The 12,252-nt window shown below is 45.2% G+C and overlaps 1 protein-coding gene across 2 annotated transcripts in view; it reads right to left on the bottom strand.

The window, feature by feature from the left end:
* Window positions 1-12,252, bottom strand: part of BEST3 (bestrophin 3) — a 40,232-nt gene that overhangs the window by 11,758 nt on the left and 16,222 nt on the right. For both annotated transcript variants that reach the window (XM_084878883.1, XM_084878884.1), the window contains 5 exons: window positions 11,603-11,757; window positions 9,503-9,580; window positions 9,247-9,399; window positions 4,797-4,877; window positions 2,333-2,484 (listed from right to left, as the gene is read on the bottom strand). In XM_084878883.1, coding sequence (XP_084735009.1) covers window positions 2,333-2,484; window positions 4,797-4,877; window positions 9,247-9,399; window positions 9,503-9,580; window positions 11,603-11,757 — 619 coding nt within the window. The remainder of the gene's footprint in view (window positions 1-2,332; window positions 2,485-4,796; window positions 4,878-9,246; window positions 9,400-9,502; window positions 9,581-11,602; window positions 11,758-12,252) is intronic.

Here is a 12,252-nt window from a genome sequence, read left to right as displayed (position 1 = left end):
CACTAGTGGAACCCCAATAACCCCCTGCCCACCAGTGGTGCTGGGTTCTCTTCCTTTACAGGTTAGCTCTTCAAACACTCTGCATTAATCAATGATGGGAAGGTTAAAGCCTATTTAATGACGTAAAAACAAACTCACAGAAGAGCATCTATTAATTTTCAAAATTGCAAAGGTTGCCAGACATCCACGAAACTGCTGCTGCAGAGCGCACTAAAGATGCTGAATAGCGCAAACCACAGGACATTACTATTCCCGGAGACGGAGCCCCTGGCGGGTGGGTACGAGCTCCCTGGCCTGGAAGAAGCTCTGGACAGCAGAGCCCAGGCTCAGCAGTCTCTCTGGAGGCAGGAACAAGGCTAGCGCAGGCACCCTTCTCTATGGTGTTCTTGAGGAAAGGGCAAATCTCCTGGCTCCTGAACGGCCTCATTATACATAGACCACAGCGCCTGACTTTCTGCCTCGTCATCCTTTCCTCTGGGTCTTGAAGGGCTTTCAGCCTCAGCAGCTCCTTGGGAGGAGCATACACATCACTGCTTATGGGGCCCGGGAGACACTCGCCTTACAGAAACAGGACCGAAACAGGACTGACACGGTGATGAAAACAAGACAAAGCTGGGGTGTGTGTGAGGCAGGGTGGGGAGGTAGAAGAGAGTGTGGGGGATCAGTGGTGATGGCAGGAGATTTGAGTTGGGTAGTGAACCCACAATACACTACACAGATGATGTATTGCAGAATTGTGCACCGGGAATCTATATAACTTTATTAATCAATGTCACCCCAATAAATTTAATAAAAAAGAAATAAACACAAGACAACAAGCTGCAAGTTGCTTCTGCTAAGCCCCGCATCACCAAACGGAGCCTTAAATATAGTTCCAGCTCGCCCAGAAATGGGATCTTCCACCGGCCCATCTGGACTCCCCTGGAGAGCACTAGTTACATAATCTGCCTGCTAGGCCCCTGCACCTGCTGAAGGAAACCTTGCAATAACCAATGTGTTCAGCTGCCTACTGCAACACTTCCTTGTTCCTGCTCCCTTCTGTCTATAAAAGCCAGCTCCTTGGGGCTCCTTTCTATCTGTTAAGTGAACGCTCACGAATCACTGAGTAAAGCCAATAGGATCTTCGAAATGTACTCAGTTGAATTTTGCTTTTTAAACGCTAGGGAAAGAGTTTTCAATTGGGGGGAGGGGTGGGAGGGAGGGAATGAAGGGTCACAAGTGGCAACTACAAGATGCAAATTCAAGTTATTCCGTCGGGGGAACAACAAGCCACTCTTTACCCGAAAGTTATAAGAAAAATTCCACAAGCTTTTTCCTTTTTCTGTAATCTTTGAGAAGGCTTCTTACTTTTCTAAATTTTCCCATACTCTTTTTAAGTTACTTGGAAACTGTGGCATCTGCCTTCAGCAAAAATACTCAAACTTCCCCCCTGCTCACACATTTCTTAAAAATCAGATACATTATCAGATTTAATGAAATTATTCAAGAACTGTGCATGATTTACTTCAGGCCTCAGCCCATTTATTTAAAGCTTGTCTATAGGGACAGATTGTTATGTTAAAACCAGGGAACAGAGAAAGATTTATATATTAAACACAGTTGGGTTGAATTATAATCTTTTTTTTTTTTTTTTTTTAAATCCTTTCCCAAGGATTTGTTTATAGATTTTTAGAGGGAGGAAGAGAAAAAGAGAGAGGGAGAAACATGGATATGAGAGAGGAACATCGATCAGTTACCTACTGTATGTGCTCCCACCAGGGATCAAAGCCAAAGCCTAGTACATGCCCTGACCGGGAATGGAACCGGAAACTTTTGGTGTGCGGGATGATGCCAACCAACTAAGCCACCTGGCCAGGGTGGGTTGAATTATAATCTTAGGGAAACCTTTTGATAAAACTCATTTCATTCTTTAAGATTTGCTTGTCTCCAAGTAGTCTAACGCAATGCCTGCACATGGTACACGCTCAATAAACACTTGTTAAAAATGCATTTAATTATGGTAGAGTTAAACAATAAAAGACTACATAATTAAACTATCTTCAAATTGCACAGGGGGGAAAAAGGATGGATAGTTTCACAACTATTGGAGAAGTTTGCTGTGGTACAAAAACAATGTAAAAATGCAAATTGCCCCAAATATCACACACACACACACACATACACACACACCCCATATTTAAACCAGAAACTATATCTCTTTACTCTCCAATTCCATTGGGTATGTTAATTATGTATAAAATTTATAAGATACTGATAATTGAAAGTTGTAATAAAGCAATGTCGAGAACATGGCAAAAAATTATCACTTTTTTTTTTTTTTAAATGTACTTACGCCATTTGGACTGTTGACCCCAGAAATGAGGGTATGCAGTAGTCAGCAGCTGCCAGTGTATATGGGGGGCGAGCAGCAGAATCGTCCCAGTAAATGTCTTTCTTCATCTTGGGTAAGCTCATGTGCATCTCATCCACAGCTAAAAGAGAGACCTGAAAGCATTGTTACAGTGTTAGAATCATCCAGGTGTGCACCGTAGAAAGAAAGAGAAGACATTTCGGAGGGCGGATGGGGGTTGGAGTGGATGGAGCACAGCCCGATGAGTGGATATACAAATGTCTGTGGTTTGTAATTGCTGCAGCCCGGGCCGCTGCAGAGAGTGGGGCTGGGAAGCTGCCCAGATGGGGCTCATTGAGCCACATGCCTCCGAGTGGAGCTGCTTCTAACTGGGAGGAATGAGAGGCACCGTCGTCTTTGCTCAGAGTCACCATACTGCCTACCTTGGCAGCACCCACAAATCCCAGATTCCAGGGAAGCTGAAGATCCTCAATATGCCACTCTGTGGATTCCAAAACACCCTCGTACTTGATATCGTTTCTTATATGCCTTGAGTGCTTATTTGTTTGTTTGGAAATGTGTATCAAAACCCTGTCCTGCATGGGGCTATAGTGGTCTCTCCTCCTGATTTTGATAAACTGATGCATGAGTGACTTATGAACCCTCTGGGAATCCAAGTTGAACAGGGTGAGTGGCCTAGGCTTCCTCCCTGGCGGACGGGCAGTGTGATTATTGAGAGAGGGACGGAGATGATGTGACCGCCAGGTGATCCAGGAGCTGGACCTCGGCAATAGGAGGCTCCTCCCCCGGCTGTCCTGTCCTGGAATGTATGTCCTAGTCACAGTGGCGCTGCCCTCAGAGATGCAGGCTGGACAGAGCAATGTGTTGTTGAGGCCATCAGAACAATGTACCTGACTGCAGCAGCCAGTGAAGGCCTCTGTGTAAACTTTGAAGCTTCTGCCAGGTGGGTGACCACCCAAGACAAGCCTGGCATGTATGTAAGTGTCCCATTGCTTGTTAAACCTGCTGCCCGCCAATCTGGAGCTGCCCGCCAATCGGGAGCGGCCTGTCTCTTTCTCCATTCTCTCCTTGCCCTCTCTGTATGGGGGCCAGTTTGTGAACCAACAGTGACCGATGGTGAAATGCTTGAATCTGTGTAAGAGCCAAGTAAGGGCTTGAAACAAATAGACCAGCTGAAGGCCTTCCCCAGGCTGTGGTTCTCAGGGGAGAGAATGGTCTGAGGAGAGCATTCTCCTTATCTTATGCTGGTTCTTCATGGAAAACCTCTGTGGGATAATGCTTCAGGGAAGGGGCTGAGGTCCCCTTGGTGTGATGCTGGCGGATCTGAGATACGGGCCAGTGTGGCCCAGGCTCCCAGTGTCCAGCTGATGGACATCTGAACGCAGGGACCTATGTGACATGAGTTTGGGAACTCACATCAGATTGCCTCTGGCTGCCATTCTGTCACTGTTAACCTCTCTGGGTGGCAATGGAAAACGAATTAAAGAATGCATTGACATATTGTTTTGTTCTGAGGAGGAGGAGGCTGTATAACACCTATCTATCTATCTATCTATCTATCTATCTATCTATCTATCTATCTATCTATCTATCTAAACCTGATATGTAAAGTGTTCCCTTGGGAGTTTGACCAACCGGGAGTTCAATAGCTTGCTATGATGTGTGCTGACCACCAGGGGGCAGTGCAGAATGAAGGAAGGCCCTGGCCTGCAGCAGGCAGCTACTAGGGACCCTACCCACGCACCAATTTCATGCACTGGGCCTCTAGTTAATGATACAACTTTAAAAAGAAAACTGGCTTGAAATTCTACTTAAAAGGGGCTACATTTCTCCAGAACTGAGATCCAGGAGCTGTGAGGTTTCAGAAGGACCTCGGACAACATACTGAAGGGCCAAACCCCCTTTAATTGTGGCTAACAGTTGGAAGGGCCGAAGTGCAAGGGCCTGCATTCAGGATCTGTTTGGATTTAAAATGGCACAAGTAATTTATTATTAACGAGAGGCCCTGTGCACTGGTGGGATCTCTCACCTTAACCTATGTCCTCTCACAATCTGGGACCTCTCGGGGATATCAGACAGCTGGTTTCAGCCTGATCCCCGCAGGCCGGATTGAAGCTGGCAGTCTGACATCCCCTGAGGGATGTAGCAGTGCGTGAAGCGGCAGGCAATCAGGGAGGAGTGGTAGCACTGCCATGGAGGCGGGAGAGGCTTGTGCCACCACAGTAGCAGCAGCAGCAGCGCTCGCCAGCTGTGAGCCTGGTGTCTGGCGCCTGTAGGTCAGGGGAGCAGCGCTCCTACTGTGGGAGTGCACTGACTACCAGAGGACAGTTCCTTCATTGAGCATCTGCCTCCTGGTGGTCAATGCTCGTCATAGCTACTGGCGGGTCAGTCACTTAGCCATATATATATATATATATGTATGAAAGAAAAGGAAAGCTCCTCTCACCTGCAGATTTCTGTCAATGCACCAGTTCGTTTCAAAATCATCATCATCTTCTCCGAAAGGGTTGATGAGCTGCTCAGCCACCTGCAGTGAGAACGTAGACCAAGTGAGCCGTGATGCTGTGAGGACTCAGAGTGAAGGCTGAGGAGGATGCCTGTTTCACTCTCTGCTTTCTGTGGTCCCTGCCATCAGATGAAGCCTAGACGGGGAGGACACAGATATTTACCGGCAAACGAGACCAGACTCTCAGACCAGGAATGATGCACCTGCACCGGCAGGTTCTCAGTGGGTCTGTTTATCCGGTGGCTCTGCAGGCCTGTCCAGAGAAGCCACGGGCTTTTAGAAGTCCTATAATCGATTTTCAGGTGCAAATCAGACCACTGACTACGGAAGGAGCCCTGACAGTGTGCAAGGCATGACACCAGGCACTTTGAGGGGTGCACTGCCTGTGCTCTTAGGAAGTTTTGAAGGCCCGGGTGTCGAGACAAAATGTAAACACGGGAAGGTTGAAACAGCAAAGAAAGACAAATCACAATGAACGAAAATAATACAAGGAGCTGTATAATTATTGGACATAACTGTTAAATGGATGAGTCCAAGAGCTAGTAAGTCATAAAGCTGGAATTTGTTTTACCCTAAAGGATTTAGTGGGTTAGTTTTCCCACTGGGAACATTTAGTAGCTTCTTATATATCTTACAATAGTTGGTCAATATTATATATTCTTACCATGCTCCTGAATTGAATAGCCTTCTTGATGAGAGATTTAGATGCCAAATATGATTCACCTGTTATTCTCATTTTTTAGTAATTCCCTTTGATTTTTATTATCTGAGTGTGTGAGTGATTTTTCATTGGGCCTAAATGATTAGTAGTTTCTAGATTCTGAGATTATTTGGTAGAAAACCTACCTATTTATTTTTTAGGATTTAAGTCTAACCACTTAGAGCAGTTGTTCTCAGCCTTGGCTGAACATCAAAATCACCTGGGGAGCTTTTAAAACGAGTGATGCCTGGGCCCTTCCTCCCCAAATTCTCATTTAATGGGTGCGAGGTTGAACCCTGGCATTAGTGCTCGGTAAAGCCCGCAGAAGACTTAAATGGGTGGCCAGGGGTGAGAACCACCATCCCCCTTATTCTAAGGAGCGGCCCTAGCCAGGGCATGAATCAGGCAGCCTCATAGCAGCATCCATGTCGAGGTCATTGACTGCAAGTTCTAAGGGGCTCTCTGACTTTTCTTGTCTGGGGGTTTCCTTAAATTACATGGGTGACTAGATGGGTCTTGAAACTATTTCTATTATATTCAGAATTTCGCTTTTATGGGATCAGTCTCACATATAGTAATAGAGTCTACATTTAGCTACCAAAATGATACCTATGTCTCCAAATTAACTATCTCACAAAGTATTTTTTCACTTTCTTGGAGCCTCCATTTCCAGCAAATATCTGAATAATATACTGTTCATAAAGTTAGATGAATTTTCTACACTATGAAAAGAGTGATAAGTATTAGAATGGTGTAGATAAAATAGGTGTTTAGAAATTGAGATACAATCAGTGGTGAGAAAACTCACTTCTCTTAGGACTCTAATGGAACTAAGATTGGCTTTTCATATGTATACTAGAGGCCTGGTGCATGAAATTTGTGCATGGGAGAGGGTCCCCTCAGCCCAGCCTGCACCCTCTCCAATCCGGGACCCCTCAGGAGATGTCCGACTGCCAATTTAGGCTGATCCCCAGGATCGGGCCTAAACTGGCAGTCAGACATTCCCCTCCCAGTCCCAGACCACTGGCTCCTAATCTCTCGCTTGCCTTCCTGCCTGGTGTCCCCTAATTCCCCCCCTACACCTCCCCCAGGCTGGCCTGATCGCCCCTCACTGCCTCTGCATGCCAGCCTGATTGCCCCTAACTGCCTGCCCTCCTGCTGGCCTAGTCACCACTCACTGTCCCCCCTGCCAGCCTGGTTGCCCCCAACTGCACCTCCCTATTGGCCTGGTCGTCCCTAACTGTCCTCTGTTGGCCTAGTCACCTCTTACTGTCTCCCCTGCCAGCCTGATTGCCCCCAACTTCCCCCCTCTATCGACCTGGTTGTTTCCAACTACCCACCCTCCCAGCCTGGTTGCCCCTCATAGCCCCCCCACTGGCCTGGTCACTCCATGCAGCCTGCTGTTCAGTCTTTTGGTTGTCTCTCACTAACCCCCTGCTGGTCTGGTCATAGGCAGCCATCTTGTGAGGGTGTGATGGTCAATTTGCATATTACCTATTTATTATATAGGATATATTTTAAAATAAAGAATCAATTCTTTTAAAAAATATATTGTCATTGATTTCAGAGAGGAAGGGAGTGGCAGAGAGAGATAGAAGCATCAATAATGAGAGAGAATCATTGATCGACTGCCTCCTGCACACCCCACACTGGGAATCAAGCCCACAACCCAGGCATGTGCTCTGACTAGGAATTGAACTGTGACCTCATGGTTCCTAGGTCGATGCTCAACCATTGAGCCATGCCGGCCTGGATCATATTTTTTCTTTAAAAATATTTTATAAAAGAACCCAGCTGGTGTGGTTCAGTGGTTGACCATTGACCTATTAACCCAGGAGTTTACAGTTTGATCCCCTGTCAGAGCACATGCCCAGGTTGCAGGGTTGATCCCCAGGAGGGGGCATGCAGGAGGCAGGTGATCAATGATTCTCTCTCATCATTGATGTTTCTTTCTCTCCTCCTTTCCTCTCTAAAATCAATAAAAATATATTGAAAAAAATTAATAAAGGAATAAAACATTAATATTTTAGAGAGACTGTCAGAAGGCAAGAACTGTTTCTTGCAGGCTGGCCAAACACCTCACATGGACACAAAGTAAGACTACAAGTCTCAGCATTACTCAGGGGAAAGAACAGAATGATTAAACATTTGAGCCAATTTTGGTAATTTTTCTGTTTATAAAAATAGAATATAGCCCTGGTAAGATGGCTCAGTTTTTTGGAGCATCATCTGTACACCAAAGGTTGCAGGTTCAATTCCCAGTCAGGGCACATACCTAGATTCTAGGTTCATTCCCCAGTTGGGGCCAGTACAAGAGGCAATTGACTGATGTTTCTCTCTCACGTAGACATTTCTCTCTCTCTCTCTCTCTCTCTCTCTCTCTCTCTCTCTCTCTCTCTCTCTCTCTCTCTCTCTCCCCATACACACACACACACACACACACACATACACACACACACAGACTTTTGAATATATCAAAGCTCCCAATGGGATCAAATTCATCATTTTGGCAATTTTTGTATTTTGAAGAAAATTTGAGAAATGCATGTAAGTCAACTAGTACTTTTTAAGCATCTTGTCAGGAGGGTAACATGTGTTAGCCCTGCAGTGTAATAAAATGTGTACAAGTTAAAAAAAAAAAAAAAAAGGAATCTGTCATCTGGTTAAAAATGTTTTTGCCATTTGCAAAGAATAAAGTGCCTTTACTCTTTGGAGAATAATTTGAAATGTCAACATAATTTATTGCTTTTCTGGTTAAGATTCAAATCAATGAAAGTAAAGGCACCTGCAGGGAAAATGCTGCCACAACCTGGAGGATCTCACCGATGCCCTCCGCATGCAGTTGTTTTGGAAGGTCACACACCTGGAAAGTCTATGTTCTTAACACCATCTTCAAACTGTCGTTAGATTTCAATTAACCTAATGCAGCCAAAGACTCCAATTCCCCCCCCCCCCCCCCCCATCACATACTGTACTTCTGTTTTGGCCGTTATCTAAAGGGATGGAAGGGTCAGAACTCTGATATCTACACATACCTCCAGGAGGAGGGGGAGGAGGTGCTGGTGGGAACAATGAACACTTGACACTGATGACTGGACAAGCTGTCCTCACTGTTTTAACCTGTTTTCAATTTACTGGCACACCAGATGTTGTCACGAGTTCTGGTGTTTCTGGTTTTGATTTCGATGAATTCTTTTCTGAGTCTCAATTCTGGTTTTGAAAATGGGTTCAATATTGTGAGACAGCTACTGGGATTTCAGGGAATCACAGCGAACTATCCTCAGAGTCGAGCAGAATCAAGAAACAAAGCTTCCTATTTACTCTCTTTTACTGCGGAGTTGCTTATCACAGTTCAAAACATCAATGCAGATACAGTCATTACTTTACTTACATTACTGTAATCCTAGTGGGAGCGCACAAAGACTTAAAAAATCAATAGCCATAAAAGAGTCTTCTTGTAATCTTTCTGCATAAATGAGCTGCTTCAGTGGCTGCCATAGGTACTCACCCCGTCCCTGACACTTTAATCCCTGGATGAAAAGGAATAACATCTCTGAGCCATTAAATGTTAAATCTGTCTTGGACTCACGCAGGAATGACTGGCTAGGCTCAGGGAAGGATCAGCATGCAGAGTTTGGCACATGACAGAGATCACAGAGTGGGTCTCAGGACTCTGAGACTGTTGGCTACCTTGAGCCATCCGGCATAGAAGAAGAACTGTAGGAGAGTAAAGATTGGAATGTAAAGATCCAGGTCATGCCCAGCGTAGCCTTCGGTGGGATCCAAAAACTGGCGTCCAATCAGGCACGCAAAAAAGAAGGTGTAGACAGCCAGAGTGACAACCTGGAACAGAGAGAAACCCAAGTGAGAGCACAGCGCTGGTGGCCCGCAGCCAGTGCCAGAGGGAGCAAGCAGAAATAAAAGTCATGTGCACAGTATTTGATACCTGGGTGTAGACCAGCGGGATCCCAACCCAGTCATAACCGAATAAGAGGCTGCACCAAGAGCGGTATCGGTTCATTTCCTAAGCCAGAAACAGAGAAAACATGATTTACTAAAATGATGGGTGTGGTAATCAATATTTAGTAGGATTAGGAATGTGGCCATGTCTTTTATGACTATATCTGTAAAACAAGGGGACTTTGTAAAGCTAGTAAATTGGTTCTGAAGGCCATCCCAAAAGGAAAATTCTGAAAACAAGCCATGACCATCATTCAACAATGTACAAAAAGAAGCACATTTGAATATGTATATTAAATATTCAAAAAATTAGGACTTTATAGAAGTACCTCCTACTCTATTGAATGCATCATTTCCAAAATGATGTTGGTCCAAAGTGGTGATGGGAAGGCAGTGGTTAATATTTTAAACTAGAGGACCGGTGCATGAATTCGTGCAATAGTGGGGTCCCTCAGCCTGGCCTGTGGGATCGGGCAGAAACCAACTCTCTGACATCCCCCGAGGAGCCCCACTAGTGCATAATTGGGGCTGAAGAGGTATTCGGGAGGTTGGCCAGCCCAGAAGGGACCACAGGAGGGCTCCAGGGCATGTTGGGCCCATCTTGCTTAGTCCCCATTGGCCAGACCCCAGCAGCAAGCTAACCTACCAGTCAGAGCATCTGCCCACTAGTGATCAGTTCATGTCATAGCAACTTGTCGACTGGTCACCCCCTGATGGTCAGTGCATGTCATAGCTAGCAGTTGAGTGGCCTTAGCATATCATTAGCATATTATTCCTTGATTGGTTGAACAGCCAACTGGTCGACTGGATACTTAGCATATTAGGCTTTTATTCTATAGGACTAGTGGCCAGGTGCACGAAATTTGTGCTTTTGGGGGGGTGTTCCTCAGCTTGGCTTGCACTCTCTCCAATCTGGGACCCCTCGGGGGATATCTGACTGCTGGTTTAGACCCACAGGGATCAGGCTTAAACCGGCAGTCAGACATCCCCCTCACAATCCAGGACCACTGGCTTCTAACCACCCACCTGCTTGCCTGCCTGATCATCCATAACTGCCCACTTTTCTGGTCTGCTTGCCCCCAACTGTCTTTCCCCCCACCAGCCTGCTTGCCCCCAACTGCCCCTCACCCACCAGCCTGATCACCCCCAACTGCCCTCCCCTCCTGGCCTGATCACCCCTAACCACCTCTGTTTCGGTCCTGCCTCTGTGGCTTTGTCCAGAAGGATGTTCAGAAGGTCTCTGGGTCTAATTAGCATATTACCCTTTTATTAATATAGATAAGTCATTTCTAGCAGTTTTAGTATATTATATGGAGATATTTCTGTTTGTTTTTTTCTTTTTAAAACATGCTTGCCATAGATCTTAGAAAAAAGAAATAAATTTATCCTAACCCTCCAGCACCTCCAAATAAGGTTGCTTATATTGACAGAAAATCCATCTTTCTTTGAAGCAGGAAAGACTGGGATTCATTGACTCCCCCACCCTCTATTGCACATAAATTATTATCTAAGATAGGGAAAAAGAGTTCACATTCATTCAGAAGCTATTTTGAAATCATTCACTCCTCTTAGCCTAATCCAGGCAGGAGACTATCATGGCACAAATCTATCTAGCTCTTACATTAATTTGTTTCTCGGGTGAATTCAGGGTTATTTTGTTGAATAAAAACACAATTTTGTTTCCTGGAGCATCTGAAAAGATGGCTTAACCCTGAACTATTCCAATTTGGGGAACTGACTGGGGAGGTCCTGGAGCCAGGGATGCAAATCTGCTGTGTGGGCACCAGATCCTTCAGAACCCTTGGCAGGCATTGCCAATCAATCAAGGGACACTTTCCTGCAGAGCATATTGCAAGCCCAATACTGTTTAACACAGAGTTTCCAAGAAACCAAATGCCAATCAATCTGAGTTATAGCCTGTGTGCTGTCCTGTCCTGCATGCTGAGGATTCTGAATCTTAATTCAGATTTGCACTGGTCCAACCTGTCACATCCAGCTCCCTCTTGGTCTCTGATTAACATCGTGTGTGTGTGTGTGTGTGTGTGTGTGTGTGTGTGTGTGTGTGTGACAATCACGATGTACTTACAGTCATCAATGATTGCAGATCAACACTGTCTCTGATTCTACCTTCCTTCCGTGCTTTCGCTGCCAGATTTCCAAACCAGATGAATGGAACCCAATATTTCAGATGAGGAGACTTGAGGTGGTCAAATAATTTTCTTTCATCTGATGTCATAAAACCTTTGTACAAAATAAAAATAGCCGGATTACACAGACTTAGTTTAGCACCAATACATTGGCATAAGTATTTCAGTGTCTACTATGTGAGTGTACAATGGAAGAATATTCCAAATCTTAATTAATCAGGTCCTCATCGGTGAAGCCTCCCTCCCCGAATAAATTTCTCTCCCTCAAAGCTCCACCACGGGCTCTCTCTTGCCATGCATTATGGTATGTTATACAGAAATGCTTCCCTGTCAAGTTCCTTGGGAAGGACAAGAACATATTATTTTCATCATTCTCACAACATTTTGCATCTACTTGAAAGGTGCTTCTGTGTGTGTGTGTGTGTGTGTGTGTGTGTGTGTGTGTGTGTGTAACACAATTTGCTTGAGTTTTCAGAGAACTCTCTAAACCTCGGTTTTCTTATGTGTAAAAGAGAGGTGATAATATGTACTTCACTGAGATGTAGAATTACCTGAGGTGCTGAACACATGCCAAGAGACTGACAATGCT

Source organism: Pipistrellus hanaki (assembly GCF_964339955.1).
Source record: "Pipistrellus hanaki genome assembly, chromosome: 3".
Lineage (NCBI taxonomy): Eukaryota > Metazoa > Chordata > Mammalia > Chiroptera > Vespertilionidae > Pipistrellus > Pipistrellus hanaki.
Note: the sequence above shows the minus strand (reverse complement) of the source record. Positions and strands in the feature narration are given on the sequence as shown.